Source organism: Canis lupus, chromosome 2 (genome assembly GCF_011100685.1).
Source record: "Canis lupus familiaris isolate Mischka breed German Shepherd chromosome 2, alternate assembly UU_Cfam_GSD_1.0, whole genome shotgun sequence".
Taxonomy (NCBI): domain Eukaryota; kingdom Metazoa; phylum Chordata; class Mammalia; order Carnivora; family Canidae; genus Canis; species Canis lupus.
The window spans coordinates 73,162,231-73,180,067 of record NC_049223.1 but is presented as its reverse complement, the minus strand read 5'-3'; the positions used below and the strand labels follow the sequence as shown (position 1 = coordinate 73,180,067).

Genomic DNA, 17,837 nt, shown 5'->3' with positions numbered 1-17,837 from the left:
TCACAGAGAGAGAGAGAGAGGCAGAGACATAGGCAGAGGGAGAAGCAGGCTCCATGCACCGGGAGCCCGACATGGGATTCGATCCCGGGTCTCCAGGATCGTGCCCTGGGCCAAAGGCAGGCGCCAAACTGCTGCACCACCCAGGGATCCCAAAAACCATATTTTTAAAGCAAATTATAGCATATATTTCCCAAGACTGTCCCTAGAATCCTCATTCTGAGGAATATTTATGTAGAATATAGCTGGCTGTAGGAAGATGGAATATAGCTGGCTGTAGAAGAGAGGAATTCAGATGAGAGTCATGCAGAGCTGGGCAGGCAGAGGTGACTGGGGTGATGAGTCCAGCCCAGGGTGTTTTAGTCAAGCCCTGAGTAGGTGCTGGCTCATTAGAAAGTTGTCCCCGTCAACAAGAGGACAACAAGGGGACAAGTTGTCAACAACTTGTATTGGTGAGACCAAGGTGGTGTGCTCATTTGTAAAGTACTGCATTTATCCCTCCATAGAAATTATGAAATATATCATTGTGTTTTCATGCACTGAGAAGGAGACAGCTTTTCTTTTTGTGTTAAATTTTTTCCAGGTTAGTAAGAACACGGACTCTGCAGGATAGACTGGGTTTGAACTATGCCTCATTTTCTTCTGCTGGGGTTAATAAGAGCATGTTTATTTTATTTTTTTAAAAAGATTTTATTTATTCATGAGACACACACACACACACACACAGAGGCAGAGACATAGGCAGAGGGAGAAGCAGGCTCCAGGCAGGGAGCCCAACGTGGGACTCGATCCCAGGTCTCCAGGATCAGGCCCTGGGCTGAAGGCAGCGCTAAACCACTGAGCCACCCAGGCTGCCCAAGAGCAAGTTTATTGCATAGCATTCGTGTTTGAGGGTTAGCTTTATTGATATTATTACTTGACATTCGGTATCACCATATACTATCGATTGCAATAGCAGAAAGTTATGTGACTGACTCAACCCCCACCCTGTCCCACTGAACACACATTGGTACAAAGCACCTGCCCCTCAAATTGTAACCCATCCCTCTGACCAAACATACCTGCCAAAGCAGAAATGGTGAGCTTCTTTTAAAAAGAAAGTGAGAAAAGTCTTTAAATTCAAAATAATGAAAGAGTCCAGAAGTGTTTAACACTAGTGTCTCCATTACATTTAGCTTCTTTTTTTTTTTTTTTAGATTTTATTTTTTATTAATGAGAGACAGAGAGAGAGAGAGAGGCAGACACAGGCAGAGGGAGCCCGCCCGACATGGGACTCAATCCCGGGTCTCCAGGATCACCCCTGGGCCGAAGGCTGTGCTAAACTGCTGAGCCACCTGGGCCACCCTACGTTTAGCTTTTTAATGACTTTTAAACAGTTCATCCCCAATTCAATAGAAAGTGTGGAGAGAGCAGCCACAGAAAGAAGGGAAGGGTTAAGTATAGCTTCTCTTTCATCACCCCCAAAGCATTGCTGTTTGACATGTATCAGGACACCATGTACTGCAAGTGGCAGAAAACCCAACTCCCATTGGCTTGAGCAAAATAGATAAATTGAAACCATGAAAGAAAGCGAAACAGAATTTGTTGGTTCATGAGACTAAGAAGTCTTAAAGAGGCCTTGAAGATGCTGATGCCCCTTCCTCCTGGTTTCCAAAGGGGCTCCCTGTTCCCTCCCTCCCTCCTCCTTCTCTCCTTCCCTCCTCACCACCCTCAGGGCTAGCTCTTCTTTTTTTTTTTTTTTTTAAGGTTTTATTTCTAAATAATCTCAACATGGGGTTTTTTTTGTTTTTTTGTTTTTTTTTTAAATTTTTATTTATCTATGACAGTCACAGAGAGAGAGAGAGAGAGAGAGGCAGAGACATAGGCAGAGGGAGAAGCAGGCTCCATGCACCGGGAGCCCGACGTGGGATTCGATCCCGGGTCTCCAGGATCGCGCCCTGGGCCAAAGGCAAGCGCCGAACCGCTGCGCCACCCAGGGATCCCCTCAACATGGGGTTTGAACTCACACCCCTGAGATCAAGAGTGGCACGCTCCACTGCCTATAGCAGCTGGTACTCCAGCGTTGTCTCTTCAGATTCGACATTTACTAGACAGAAAGTGTCCTTGACTTCAAACAGTTTAGGTCCTTCAAAACCCCCAAGGCCCAGACTACCTGTTGGAATGAGAAGGAAATCAAAGAACAAAACAAATTAGTATCTCTAAAAAAAATAAACTTGCCAGACGAGTATCAGAAACCATCTAGGCTGGTCAGGGAAGACAGGAGAATTTATTATAAAGTGTCTCCTGGGGGGCACCTGGGGGGTTAATCTGTCATGTTCCCAGGGTCCTGGGATCAAGGCACACGTCCGGCTTCTGGCTCAAAGGGGAGTCTGTCCTCCCTCTGCTGTTCCCTCTGCTTGTGCTCTCTCTCTGGCTCTGGCTCTCAAATAAATATTTTTGGGAAAAAAAGGATTTTATTTATTTATTCATGAGAGACACCGAGAGATAGGCAAGAGGGAGAAGCAGGCTGACCTTGCCATGAATTACCGGCACCACCCATCAAAACAATAATACTGAAGAGAAGAAGAAACCAAAACAGAGGGAGAGAAAAGATGTAAAAGGGAGAGAGTTGGGTGAGGGGAGGAGTAGGGGGAGGGGAAGAACGGACTCGGAGGAGAGACAAAGGAAGGGAAAGGGCAAAAGTATAGTCTTCCTCCAAGGATTGATGCGAGGATGGAATGAAAGCAAGCACGTAAAGTTCTGTGTGAGACGCAGCATCTACACTCAAACAGCACGGGGGGGGGGGGGGGGGGCGGGAATCCGTGTTCTGCGTCCACACCCCGCCCAAGCCGGCTCTCCTAACGGTGGGGGACGCTGCCTCTCCCCACAGCTGCCCAGTCAGCAACCGGCCGCTCGGGGCCTGCGGGCCCACGAGGCCTCTCGGCCGGTGACGATGACCTTCGTTCAACCTGTTCCACTTCGTGACCAACGACACGCTCCACCTGCACAGCCGGGTGACCTCGTGTGACGCGCGGGCGGGGCCTCCGGGCATCGCTGGCGTCGCTGGGGTTGGCCACTAGGGACCGCCACTGGGGAGCCAGACCCCGGGCAATGGACCAATGCCGCCGTCCCGGGGGCGGGACCAAGGAGGGGCCTGGGAGACGGCGGTGCCGGGGATTGGCTTATCTTGTCGGGGGCGGGGCTGGGGGCGGGGCTTGTGGCACTAGGGGCCTGTGGCTAGAACTAAGGGGCGGGATTTGGGGGAAACACAACTCCCGGGTGTCTCAGGCGAAGGGCTTCCCTGGCTGAAGCTGGGAGGGGGACCTCGCTACCTTTTTGCTGTTCCCCCCGCAGACCTGTAGGCAGGAGAGTTCACCTGGGAGAAATGAAGCTTGGGAGATCCCAGCCCAGGAGCTCCTGGAGAGCGGGCGGGCTGGATGGTGTTCAAGCCCAACCCGACAAGCGGTAACTGGGTCATTTAGGAGTCTCCTTGGCTCCTCTTGCAGAGCCTCCCACTGACTTCTGTGAGACCCCTCCTACCTTCTTGTCCTCACACTCCTCCCTCAATCCTGGTCCATATCCTCCCCAAACCTAGGTCCTCAACTTCTCTGCTCTAGAGGGGTCCTCTCCCCTCACAGATCCTGTTCTCATTCAACTTCTACTCCTCTCCTCTCATTCCTACCTTTCCTGCCACACCAGCTCAATCTTCTAGTCTGTCCCTTGTGCCAGCCTGCTTTTATATATATCCTCCTAGCTGGTCTGGAACAGTCTCTTCTTAATGTTCCAGAACAGTCCTCCAAAGCTTCGACCCTCCCAGGAAAGCCTATCTTAGTAAGCCCATTCTAATTAGAGACAGAAGAGTCATCATCACACTCTTCTGAGGCTCTGCTTCAACAAAGGGTCGGCCCCTTCAATCTTGATGAAACCATGAGAATCCTGTCAGGATGGTTTCTCAAGCTCAGTCTTTCTTTCTTTTTTTTTTTTTTTTTTTTTTTTTTTTTTTCAGTCTTTCTTTCTATGTGGTTTCAGAGTCCAAAGCCTCCAGAAGCAGGTGTTTGGCAAGTTGGTACACAGGTATTGGTGTGAAATTCTGGGTAGGTGCACTAGCGTCTGGGGGTGCATACTGGGTTCTGGCTGGTGCTGGTCTTGGAACCTGTCTCTGCTCAACTCTGTGTGACTTGGGAGAAGTCAGTTACCCTCTCCAAATCTCAGCTTACTCAGCAGTACATGGCAGAGCTGTCACTGTGGGGTTGTTGGTAGTCACAGAGCTTTACACCTCATGAGAACCTGAGACTATCCAGAAATAACTTAGAGTACAGGGTTTGGGCCAGGCAGGTAATAAATGAGAGAGGCTGAGTGGGGTCCCCATTGAACTAGAGAGTGCATTTCATCCCTATACTCCATCTGCCTCACCCCCAATTTAAGGGAGGGAATGTCAGACAGTTGGGACATGGGGTTCCAGGAAAGCTTTGTCGAAAGAATGCGTGAATGGATTACTAAAGAACTCCCCAAAGTGGAATATCTAAGCCTAAAAAGTTTCCAAGGCTCCCAAAGCCATCGAATCCTGTTTGTAATCATTGCTTTCTTTTCTGCAGGAGCCTGAATCACCCATTCTTCTGATGGTAATAGGTGTGATGCTATAATAAAAAGCCTGCCCAGATATATCCCCCAACTCTAACCCTTGGCTTCTAGTTTTGTTGTCTGAGGTAAGGATGGGGTGGAGAAAAACTTAGGGAGAGAGAAGTAGTCTATCCTCTTGTTAGGGAGTGAAGATGGAACCCCCATGGGTCCCAACTACTATCTGGTAAGAAATGTGGCTGCTGAGCCTCGGGCTGCACTTCATCCCACCATCCCTTCCCATCTCCGGAACTCTTCCAAGGGCAGGATCTGACTACAAAGCTTCAGCACTTTATGAGGAACAAGGTATATGCATATGTGAGAAGTCATTTTATTCTCTATGGGTTTTGGTTCTCCTATATGTTAAAGAATTTGACCAGATGATCTGGGCTTCAACACAGGGACTCTATTGACTCTGGTTCCAGGGAAGGTTCTTGGGCCTTGGCCAACTGGTCCTGTCTCCTTTCTTCTGCAGAATGGACAAGAGCTATTCAGTTTCAGAATTAGGATTAAATGATTCCACATGACTTATCTTGCCTATTAATTATTTCTGACCTCATAACCCCCTTCTCCTTCCTAGTAGAGGAGGAAATAGAGAGCAGTGTTTGTGCTACTATCATTTATCCATTTAAAAATTGGTTGGAAAAAAAAATTGGTTGGAATCTACTGTGTACCAATTCCCATGTTAAGCCCTGGGGATCAACAGTACATTAGACACAGTCTTTGACCTTACAGAAAGGATAGTTGATTAGTGTGGACCAGACCAGGAAACAGGACAGGCTTTATAAGTTGGCAGAGGTGGCACTTTCACAAAATCACAAGAAGGCCTCTTTTTGTTGTTTGTTTTGTTCCTTTTTTAAAAAAATTTTATTTATTTATGATAGTCACAGAGAGAGAGAGAGAGAGGCAGAGACATAGGCAGAGGGAGAAGCAGGCTCCATGCACCGGGAGCACGACGTGGGATTCGATCCCGGGTCTCCAGGATCGCGCCCTGGGCCAAAGGCAGGCACTAAACCGCTGCGCCACCCAGGGTTCCCTGTTTTGTTCCTGAAATAAAATACTACTTTTTTAAAATTTATTTTTATTTTTTTATTTTTATTTTTTTTTAAATACTATTTTTGATTGCTATCTATGATCATCTTGGAAATTAATTTCTTGGGAAAATACTTTGGTACAAACAACAATAAAAGCTAAATTTAGCAGTCCTAACTTTTTAAATTTAACTTTATTTATTTATATTTAAATATTTTATTTATTCATGAGAGACACAGAGAGAGAGGCAGAGACATAGGCAGAGGAAGAAGCAGGCTCCCTGCAGGGAACCCGATGCGGGACTCAATCCTGGGACCCCAGGATCATGCCCTGAGCCAAAGGAAGATGCTCAAGCACTGAGCCACCTAGGTGTCTCAACAGTCCTAACATTTTATTTTCAAGGCTTTTCTTTTTATTTAATGCTTTCACAGCTCCTGAAAAAATTAAGTTGGATGATCAGTCCATGTTATTCTTTTATGTACACCAAAGGCACACATTTATTAAATCAGCATGCAAGTAATTACGTTTCATTGGGAATTCATATTCACTTTATAGGTCTGGAGTCCTTTATTTATTTATGAGTATTTAAATAGACCTGTTGGTGAAGGCGTTAATCCTTGCCCTTATTTAAAATATATCCTGGGGGCAACTGGGTGGCCCCATGTTGGTTAAGCTTCTACCTTTGGCTCAGGTCACAATCTCAGGGTCCTGAGCCCCATGTCAGGCTCCCTGCTCAGTTGGGAGTCTGCTTCTCCCTTTGCCCCTCTCCCTCTCATGGACTCTCCCATTCTCTCTCAAATCAATAAATAAAATCTTAAAAAATACATATCCTAAAGTATAAAGGCTATATTATGTTAAATATCCCCAATAGAAAATGGAATGAAACAAAATTAAGTAAACAAGGAAACTATTGAACTTAAACTATACTTAGTTGACTGCATGAAAGAAGCCTCTGAGCTGTATAACAATAGATGCTTATAAAATAAGCCACTAGACAACACTTATGCATGTGAAAGTGGTAGCTCTAATGATGATTATAACTAACTGCATCTAGTTTATTTTCCTATTTCTTTGATTAAGCTGGGGTGGGACATATCTGGCTCCTTCTTCAGTCATGTCAGGTGATAGTTCCATTGACATTTTATTAAATTTTCAGCAAGTCTTTTATATATATATATATATATATATATACACACACACATATATATGTGTATATATATATATATATACACATATATATATATTTTAGAGAGAAAGAGAGTGAACATGTGGTAGGGGAATAACAGAGGGAGAGAGAATCTCAAGCAGACACCCTGCTGAGCTATGGAGCTCAATGGGGAGCTTAAGCCCAGGATCAGAGCTGAAATCAAGAGACAGACAATGGAAAAAAATAAAATTAAATTAAAAAAAAAAAAAAAGAGAGAGACAGACAATGGACTGAACCATGCAGGTGCCCCTTGCAGCAAGTCTTTTTGAAATAATAAAATAACTGAAGACTTAAAACTATTTCTTACCTAAAAATTGATTGTGAATATTCTCTGAAATGAACACCAAATCTTTATTAAAATATGAAGATTCATTCACATTTGAAAATTAGTAGTATTTCAAATTTGAAAATAACAGAGTTACTTTAAAAATACAGATATCTGGGTCACATGGCTGGCTCAGTCGGTGGAGTATGCAACTTTTTTTTTTTTTTAAAGATTTATTTATTCATGAGATACACCGAGAAAGAGAAAGAGAGAGGCAGAGACACAGGCAGAGAGAAGCAGGCTCCACGCAAGGAGCCTGATGTGGGACTCCATCCCGGGACTCCAGGATCACGCCCTGGGCCAAAGGCCAGTGCTAAATCGCTGAGCCACCCAGGGATCTCCAGTATGCAACTCTTGATCAGGTTGTGAGTTTGAGCTCCACATTGGTGTAGAGATTACTTAAAAATAAAATCTTTTAAAAAATTTATTGGAGGAAACTGTACAAATGCACTATTTGCCATTTGTAAATTTAAATCTTAGCACTTCCACTATGTTTCCAGTCAGGTTTGTCTTCCATTCTCTGTCTGCAACAGCTCTTCAAATCCTCCCTGCTCTTCTCAGTCCACTACATGCCCCTGCTTTCTCTCTTCACAGAAGTTTTTCACAAAAGAAATAGAAGCAGTCAAGTAGATGTTTCCATCACCAGTCTACTTCCTACCCATTAGTCCACAAGTTTCTTCATTTAGATACTCATTCTTACCATTTATGTTTTAACAAAAGTGTTTGGTCCTAATTTCAGAGAATATCCTCTAAATGCATCCATCACATCATTCCTAGGTTCATTATCCATTAAACCTATTCTATGCCTTCTATATTTTTACCTTAAAATGTTATAGGAGGCTGGGGGCCGGGAAGGGACGGAACAGAATTTTGGGGCACGTCCCCAGAGTCCTAACTATAGAGCGAATTTCATCCCGTAATTAACGCTCTTTAAGCCCGGTTCTTCAGAGTTAAGAAATCCTCCAACTTTTTAATGCCTCTCCCCCTCAAGTCAGGTTTCCAGAAACCTGGAATATTTCACTACTTTGGCTCGTGTCTTTGTTCCTCCTTTTAACAATTCCCCAATCTGATTCTTAAGTATATATGAACGCAAACGAACTTAGTACTTTTCCTGGAGACCGAGTTTGGGTAGGGAGGCAAGATCGATCTGTTAGTTACCCTTCAACCCGAGTGCTGGTTACAGTCTGACCCAACCAGCGCAAGCCCTGATCCCAGCCACAGACGGAGCCCTAACACTGACAAGGCAGTGACCCAGGTCGCACCCTAACTCGGGACCACAACCCGACCCCCTGCTTCATTTCAGGTAGGAGGACTGACAGGCCATGGGGAATGAGAGAAGGGTGAGGCGGTGTGTGTGTGTGTGTGTGGCGGAGGGTTCCGGAATGATTTTCCCTGGCCTCCAGCTTCTCGAACAGCCCAAGCCCGGCGAGTCACTGCAGACCTGAGACGAGAGCTCCGCCCACAGGCGAGACCCGGGCAGGGGCTCCAGAGAAGGCTCGGAGGAGCTGCGGGGTCATGCGCAGAGAGATCCGTCCGCTCCCGGCGCCGAGCGCAGCGTGCAGGGGCGGGACATCGGCGCGGCCCGACTCCTGATTGGCCGCGGGCGGCAGAAAGGGGCGGGGGCGGGGCGGCGCGCGCTCTCAGGCGCGCGGCCCGGCGGGCGTGTAACGGCCGTTAGGGGAGCTGGGGGACTGAACCGCCGCCCGCGGCTGACGTGGTGGCTGCAGTCAGCGTCCCTGGGTGAGGGATTTCGCTGCCCGTTTTCGGCCCCACGTAAGTCCTCCTCCCCTGGGGAACCCTTGTCGGGCTGGTAGAGCCCGCCCGCCTTGGGGAGCACCGGAGGAGCCCAGACACTCATGACCTACCTTCTTCGGGGGCCGCGGGAGAGCGCAGCGCATGCGCAGAGCCGCTAAACCGTCCCCTCCGGGTCTCCCCCTCTGGGCTTCCTAAAATAACGCCCCGCACACGCCCCCTCGCGACTCGGTCGCCTCCCCGCCCTCTTCGCCGGGCTTTCTCCGCGGTTCACTCCACAGCAGTTGCTTTACCTTTGTAAAGGGTAGGCCCTGTGCCAGTCGCCGGGGCGGGGGGGACAGCGGGAAGCACGTTGCTTGCCCTCGCGGAGCAGAGGATCCGGGGAGAAGAGTAGACGTGAAGCCGGTGCGGCTAGGTTAACACTCAGTGGTGTGGCCCGGAGAACCCGGCCCTGGGCACAAGGCGCCAGTGTAGTGGGAGACGGACGGCAGGGAGCCCTCCCTAAGGAAGGGAAGTTGGGGGTGGAGGGTTACAGGGTGAAGAGGGACGGTTGGGGAGACAGACAGCTCTTGTGAAAGCACCGGGCTGGAGTTTCCGAGCCGACTTTGCTCCACACGGGGTATCTGATAGTGTCAGGAGACAGTTTTAATTTTAGTTGCCACAACTCAGAGATTACGCCTGGTGTCTAGTGGGTAGAAATCAGGGCTGCTGCTACACATCCAACTGTGTGCAGGACAGCCCCCCCCCCCCCCCCCCCCCCCCCCCCCCCCGCCTTCCAGCAAAGACTTCTTTGACCTAAAATGTCAGGAGCATCCAGATTGAGGAACCCTGCTCTAGACAAGGAGGAACTGGTGCTTTGGATGAACCACAAGTTTAGTGGGTTATAGCGAGTTTGTTCAATAGAGGGTGTTCAGCACCTCATCAGGATAAAATAGGAGGATGAAAACCCCGTTTGTCTTTTAAAGCAGTAAAAGTACATGGTACAGAGGCAGGCAGATAGTAGGCCCTCAGTATATTTTGATTGATGAATACTGTGTGCTAGGTAGGGAGGGGTGATGATACCACCAGGATGATTAAGATAACCATACCTCACTACCTGCCCTTAGGCCTTGTAGGTTTTATAATAGTCTGGTGGCCTTGTATGTATCAGGACTTTGTAAAGGCAACTTCTTGGCAGGATTTGTTTTCTCTTTCTTTGGGTCTGGTTTAATGAAAGATCAAGGTCATGAAAATAGTGTGATGGTGTGAGATTCTTAATGTGCTTTTGTCAGCTGTGTATCCCTTCAAATCCTCCCCAGTCTTGATGTGGTTCTCAGCAGCTGCCAAGTGTGACGTTCCACCCTAAGATTATAATTCTTCAAGGGGAGAAATACTTGTAACAGTTGAAGCCTAAGTCTTGGGTGGCAACTTGGGAAATAGAGCCTGGGTGGTGACCAAAGGGCAACGTGAAGAAATCGTGTGAGCTCTCCCTGCCCCTAACTTCTTTAGGGCTTGCAGCTCTGGCTGTGTCTGAAGCAGAAACTCCCAATTTATGGTACCTTGGTAACTTACTTTATTTCTTTCTGTCACACACAGAAAGAATGCTGACTAGACTGTATAACATTAGAGCACAGTCCTGGCTTTGAAGTCTCTTCCTAGCTATATGGCCTTCACCTCTCTAAATCTTCATTTTTTTTCATCCATAAAATAAGGGTCATAATAGTATCTGCTTCACAGGTTTGATGTGAGCATTAAACATAAGACATTATACCTATAGAGTGTTTAGCACAGTGCTTCGTAGGAAATAAGTACTCAACATATGTTAAATTTGTTGAATGAATACTTTGGTAATTTAAAAGGCTTTGAAGATAGAAACCATCAATGTTGGGTGCTTTTTTTTTCTTTTTTTTTTGTTTTTTTTTTTTGGGTGCTTTTTTTTTCTGTCTGCTTCCATTCACTCCTACCTTTCTTGGCTGTATAATTGATTATTTGTATTACAATTCATTTCTCTCACTTTTATCTCAGGAAATCTTTATATCCTTCAAATGGTCTTAAAAACTTGTACCAGTACCTCATTTACTTGTGAACTTTGTAGGACTTCAAGAATTATCTCTTCTGGGGCGCCTGGGTGGCTCAGTTGGTTAAGTGTTTGACCCTTAGTCTTGGCTCAGGTCTTGATTTCAGGTTTATGGGTTCAGGCCCCGTGCTGGCGTGGCTGGGTGTGGAGACTACTTAAGAAAAAAAATTATCTCCTCCATACTGTTTTACTCCTTTTGAGAGTTTTTTTTTTTTTTTTTTTTAGTTTTTTTTTTTGAGGTAAAATTAATGTACAGTAAGATTCAATTTTATATGTGTACAGTTCAGTGGTTTTAGTACATTCACACGGTTGTGCAGCACCACCACTTTTTTTTTTTTTTTTAGCACCACTGCTATCTAATATCAGGAGATTTTCATCATCCTGGAAAGAAACCCCATATCCATTAGCAGTCATTCCCCATTCCCCCACCTCCCTCCTCTTAGTCCTTGGAAACCACTAATCTACTGTCTATATGGATTTGCCAGTTCTAGACATTTCACATAAATGGAATTTATTTATCAGTTGATGGACATTTGAGGTTTTTTTTACCTTTTGGTTTATCGATAATGCTGCTCTGAACATTCATGTACAAAATTTTGTGTGAACATATTTTTATTTCTCTTGAACATATTCTTAGGAGTGGAATTGCTGAGTTATAGAGTAACTCTGCTTAACTGAGTTCTTTTCTCATCCTATTTTCAACTCATCTGAATTTGGAAAGGTCTCAGAATCCAATGGACCTACTATCATTTTGTAATACCTTAAAGAAATGTGTGAAGAAAAGGATTTTGATATCACTACTAGGTAGACAATCTAATCCTTATGTGTTACCATTAACACACTAACTGATAATAGCCATAAATTGAAGCTTTGACTGAATAATCCTCTCTTACCCACTATGTGAAGACCTAGGATTTCAGGGGATGGTACCATTTCTATTGTAGATGCAGTGAATTAGGGTTTGGGTTGTTGTTACTAAGAGAAAACTCTAGAGGTCAGTAAAGCACATTAGAGAAATTATATAGAGAGATAGAATTTATAGATATAGATACATATATATCTCCTCTGTTTTCTTACCAAAGTTGGATTTCTCCTCTAAGAATTGTGATCTATCAACTGAGTTTGTCCCAAACTCTTTGGGGGCTCTTATAAATTCAGTTTCTAAATTCATACTTTATCTTCCAGAGACCCCCCCCCATATGCCACTTTTTATTGATGTAAACTGCCAAGAAATAATAACATAATTAAGGACTCAATGTGTGTCAGACACTATTGTGAGTTAATTCTAAATGAATTAGCATGAATTGGGTCCTGTCTTTATCCTCATTTGATAATGATGATGATGATGATAATGATGATGATGATGATGATGATGATTAAGTAGGCTTCCTACCCCACATAGAGCCCAACATGGGGCTTGAACTCACAGCCCGAGATCAAGACCTGAGCTGAGATCAAGAGTGTTGGACACATGGGCATCTGGGTGGCTCAGTGGTTGAGCATCTGCCTTTGGCTCAGGTTGTGATTTTGGGGTCCTGGGATCGAGTCCCACATTGGGCTCCCTCTGGGGAGCCTGCTTTTCTCTCTGCCTATGTCTCTGCGTCTCTCTCTGTGTCTCTCATGAATAAATAAATAAAATCTTTAAAAAGTGGGACACATAACTGACAGTCACATAGGTGCTCCTATCTGCATTGTCTTTTCTTTTTTTTTTTAAAGATTTTATTTATTCATGAGAGACACACAGAGAGATTGGCAGAGACACAGGCAGAGGGAAAATCAGGCTCCATGCAGGGAACCCAACGCGGGACTGGATCCCGGGTCTCCAGGATCACACCCTGGGTTGAAAGGCGGCGCTAAACTGCTGAGCTACCCGGGCTGCCCTATCCTAATTTTCATTTTATTTTATTAAGATTTATTTATTGAAGAGAGAAGGAGGGAGAGAGAGTGAGTGCATATCCACAAGCAGTTGGGAGGGGTGGAGGGAGAGAATCTCAACCAGACTTCCCACTGAGTGAGGAGCCCAACATGGGGCTCTGTCCACGATCCTGACACCATGACCCGAGCCAAAATCAAGAGTCACCTATCCAGGCAGCCTGGGTGGCTCAGGGCATGATCCTGGAGACCTGGGATCGAGTCCCATGTCGGGCTCCCTGCATGGAGCCTGCTTCTCCCTCTGCCTGTGTCTCTGCCTCTCTCTCTCTCTCTCTCTCTGTCTTTCATAAATAAACAAAACTTAAAAAAAAAAAAAGTCACATATACAACCAACTGAATCCCAAGCACCCCCATCCTTATTTTTATATGAAGGAACTGAGATACAAAGATATTAGGAAATTTGCCCAAGGTTACACAGCTAATTAAGTCAGACTTTAAGCCTAAACTGATTTCTGCCAGTGCTCTGAATGTCAAAGGAAGAAATTCAATGAAGCATGGGTAAACGGCGGGAGTAACTATGATTCTCTTAAGGTAGCCAAATGCCTCGTCATCTAAATAAGCCTAAACTATCCGATCTTGAGTTCATATACTGAACCACTTCCTGTACTTTCGTGACTCTCAGGTACTATGCAAATATATTATTAGTATTTGCTTCTGTTAGTTACAGTTAATTAAAGCTTTTGTTTACGCAGATAGATATCAGACTTCTGCTGAATTCTCACAGCTTACCATTAGAATAAATATAAATGTTCTAAGAAGTAGGGAAATGGGAAGAAAACTTCATGTTCCCAGCTGAGAATTGGGGTTCTGCTTATGATCAAGAATTCTATTTGTGTATCATATAACTAACTTCCATTACTAGAAGAATTGGGAGATTTATGTTAATCATAATTGAAGTTATAATACTTCTCTGTTGGTTTGGTTATTTGGTTCTTTCTTTGCCTTACTCTCCCATCCTGTTTTCATTGCTAACAAAATCCTTGGCAAAGTTTGTTAATTAAAAGTAATATGGAGCAGCTGGGTGGCTCAATCAGTTACATGTCTGCCTTCAGCTCAGGTCACAATTCCAGGGCCCTGGGATTGAGACCTGAGTTGGGCTTCTTGCTCCGTGGGAAGTCCGCTTCTCTCCCTCTGCTCCTCCCCTCTTGTGCTCTCTCTCTCTCTCAAAGTATTTTTTAAAAATAAAAGTATTATTTTTCTTTTTTAAAATTTCATTTATTTATTCATGAGAGACACACAGAGAGAGAAAGAGAGAGAAAGGCAGAGACACAGGCAGAGGGAGAAGCAGGCTCCATGCAGGGAGCCCAATGCAGGACTCCAGGACTCGATCCTGGAACTCCAGGACCACGCCCTGGGCCGAAGGCAGGTGCTAAACTGCTGAGCCACCCAGGGATCCCAATTGTTTTTAATTTTTGCAACAATTGAGGAATTCTAGGACCTTATAGGATCAGTGTTGGAAATCTCCATTTGGTTTTAGGTTTTCTCTCCTTTATTTTAGGAAGAGAAGTAGGATGGAGTATTAGGAGTTGCTTTACCTTAAAAAATATCTTTAAGAGTAAAACGTGGAGGACTATCGCATGTGGTTTTGACAGTTTCAGTTGAATGGGAGTGAATTAGGAATTAAAAGATAGATCTGAAAAAATAAAAAAATAAAAAATAAAAGATAGATCTGACTGGTTATTCCTTCATTCTACAGTTGGCTCAAAAAACAGTGTTGATGGCCATGCAGGAGAAATACCCAAGTGAGAGGATCTCTCATGTCACTTCACCAGGTGAGTAGTCAGAGTTTTCTGGGTTAAGTTTCTGACCTTTGCTCTGTTATTTCATAACTGAAATTTCCTTTAAAGGAAATACTACGCACAAAAACATTTACTGAAATGCTGGTACTTAAAGAATAAAAATAACATAAAGCTATATTGAGTAGAAAAACAGCCCTCTCCAAAAGAGCAGCTATTTATCTCTGGTCCTACATGGCTTCCAACAAGACCACATGATTGATTGGGAGGGGAGGACACATGAAGGAACAGAATGACTTTGGAACATAGTTCCAAATGAAATCAGAAAAACACAGCATAAATTACTGTGTTCTATGTTGTCTTTGTAGTCCTGTGGGTGGGTCAGTCATCTGCTAGCCCACAAAGATTGGAATTCTTCTTGGATGCCAACAGACTCAGTTATGTTGTCACTGGAGACTCGGGAATTTATCTTTAGAATGGATTGACAAGATTTTGAAAGCTCTGTGGATATATTAAGTATATATATTAAACATATATAAATACAGAAATATATAAATAAATACACCCAATAAACATATTAAGTAGATACAGTATATTTAAATAGGAAGTAGAAAGTTTTATTTAAGTGATCTCTACACCCAATGTGTGGGGCTCAAACTAACAACCCCAAGATTATGAGTTAGGTGCTCTACCGACTAAGCCAGCTGGGTGCCCCTCAAAATACATTTTTATTTTACTAAATATGTCTTCAGAATTGATGTATGGGGTGAGCAGATAGTAAAGTACTGGTAAAGAATGGAAGATTAGTACTATTAACAAGTAAGAGGACAGGAAGATGGTAATAGAGGCCTTCAATCAATTTTTATTATTTCAAAAGACCTGGCAAATTGTCTACTGACTAGAGAGATAACACCATATAGACTTATCAAGAATCAATTTTTTTTCCTTCTACCTAGAGTTATACTTAGTACAGATAGTAACACCAGCTGCTCTTATGCTGATCAGAAGCGCTGATTGTTGGGTAGGTCTTCTGTGAAAGGTTATTACCGATTGCTGCATATGTGTAGATTCTTTCACATCAAGCAGTCCACTGTGACCCCAACAGTGCCTTCCGTAAAATGCACAGGGTAGCAAAATTAGAAGAAAGTGAGTTAAAAAGATGGGAGAAGCACTAAAATTGGAAGAAGAGAATAAGGTGATTTGTGTTTAAATATCATTTGCTTCCCACCAAATCAAGGAGTCTATAGAACCTTCTTTTCTGATTTCAACTCAAACTCTGACACTTTAAATGGATAAGTAGCCACCTTCTTGTCTGTTTACATGGATCATCAGATAACAGCCTAGAAAAATTGTGGTTTTTTAACAATAAATACAAGTAAACCAAGTATTTATTGAACACTTTTCTACCTACTAGCCCTCAAGTAGTAAGCTAAAAAAGTTAAATGAATCTCATCTGTCTTACCCAATCAGAAATTTTAATGGTTCTTTGCATTGCAGTCAAAGTCTTAAACTCTTCAGATTGACTTTTAAGACTTACCTTGATCTGGATTACCCTGCCCACGCAGTACCCCAGTTCAGCCAAGCAATGGTTGGTGCCCTCCCCACCCCCCTTCTGTTTATTTGAGAGCACGCCCACATGCACATGAATGAGGGGAGCAGAGCCCTATGTGGGGCTTGACCCAAGGACCCCTATATCCTGATGAGCCGAAGGCAGACACTTAACAGACTGAGCCACGCAGGCCCCTAAACAGTGGTTTTCAAGAGAAATTGGACTGCGTGTTACCCTAGGAAGCATTTGGAAATATATGAGGATATTTTCAGGTGTCACTGTGTTGGTGGGATAGGATTAGGACTGCTACTGGCATTTAATAAGGGACCAGGGTTGCTAAACCATCCTGCCATGTATAGACTGCACATTGAAGAATTGTCATGTTCACTATGCCAGAAGCACCTATTGAGAAATCCTGTGAGAGGAAAGAATGTGGATATTGGAATCAAAACAAATTGGGTTCAAATCTCAGCTCTATCCTCTGTAAAACAGTGATGATGAATACTGTTCAGTAAGTAGATGAAATCATGTTGGTAAAGTATTATGGCTTCTAGGTTTCAAAAAATGATGGCTACTATTGGATAGTATTGTTTTTTATGTAGTGTCCCTGGCTTCTTGGTAAGTCTTATTTCTGTCTGTGAACTTCTCAGCTCTCATGCTGTTTCCATTTAAAATTAACTAAGAGTAGCTGAAATAGGCATAGGAGAGAGAAAAGGGTAGAGTGATGCTATTTTTTTCCATAGGTTTAAGTGCTTTATTTAAACAGTCTTGTGAGGTTACATCAGTTGGTTCACACTAAAGATGGGAAATGCTACTTGTTTCAGGATCCGGTGTAATTCAAAAGGGCAGCTCCCTGGGGACTGAATGGCAGACCCCAGTTATCTCAGAGGCTTTTCGGAGTCGCTTTAGCCGCTGTTCGAGTGTAGCTGACAGTGGGGACACAGCCATTGGCACGTCATGCTCAGATATTGCAGAGGGTAAGTTTGAATTAATGTTTTGATTACTAATATGTGTTGTCGTTTTCGGTTTGTGTTCCAGGTGTGTTGTCATTTCCAGAATATTCATAACTGTCCCTTCAGCCAAGGGGTGCTTGATTTTTCTTACTCCATGTTTCTTACATCTGCCCTTTCCTTTCAGTTTTTACTCCTTGTCCTATCTTAAACAACTTTTTAATAGGTTTTTTGGCCTTAGGTCTTTACTTCTACTGCCAGATTAATCTTTATAAAAACCCGGTTTCATAGTTTCCCTTTCCAGTAAATTTTTGACTACTACTGTTACTTGAAGGATAAAATTCAGAGGTCTTTGTTCTGTGATCTGGCCCTATCCCACCCATTCAGATACATTTCTTACTGTTATGAAGTGTGATGTTTTACTGTGCAATGAAAAAGCACAGAACTTTTGTTGTTGTTTTTGGATATCTGAGCTCTTTCCTTCTTTTATCTGGGCCCATTTGTGCTGTTTATACCTCCTCTCGCCCTTCCCAGCTATGCTGATTTTATTTTTCAAAAACTAGTGAAGTGTCTGACAGGACTTTTCCAATCTCTTCACCCATTACTGATATCCCTCTCTGAAATCTTGTATCTTTATTTTGTCTGCCATTTTGGGCAGTTATTACTTAAATTTAGTAATAACTGTAGACAGTGCTCTCTACACCC

At 43.8% G+C, this 17,837-nt stretch overlaps 1 protein-coding gene and 1 long non-coding RNA gene across 4 annotated transcripts in view; both read left to right on the top strand.

Moving 5' to 3' along the window:
• The first annotated feature begins 3,219 nt into the window (after positions 1-3,219).
• Positions 3,220-5,525, top strand: LOC119870052. Of its 2 annotated transcripts, none has more exons than XR_005355087.1 (3): positions 3,220-3,441; positions 3,983-4,899; positions 5,478-5,525. It is a non-coding gene; the product is annotated as an uncharacterized LOC119870052 (long non-coding RNA). The 2 variants fall into 2 exon arrangements; XR_005355088.1 differs by lacking the exon at positions 5,478-5,525 and having other exon boundaries at positions 3,983-4,070; positions 4,572-5,470.
• A 3,263-nt stretch (positions 5,526-8,788) lies between these two features.
• Positions 8,789-17,837, top strand: part of CEP85 (centrosomal protein 85) — a 33,479-nt gene continuing 24,430 nt past the window's right edge. Inside the window, exons 1-3 of one of the 2 annotated variants that reach the window (XM_038531485.1) lie at positions 8,789-8,930; positions 14,594-14,669; positions 17,007-17,159. In XM_038531485.1, the coding sequence (XP_038387413.1) occupies positions 14,615-14,669; positions 17,007-17,159 (208 nt within the window). In that variant the 5' untranslated portion in view covers positions 8,789-8,930; positions 14,594-14,614. Of the gene's footprint in view, positions 8,931-9,192; positions 9,214-14,593; positions 14,670-17,006; positions 17,160-17,837 lie in introns of those variants that run through there. The other variant, XM_038531486.1, reaches the window with a different exon arrangement.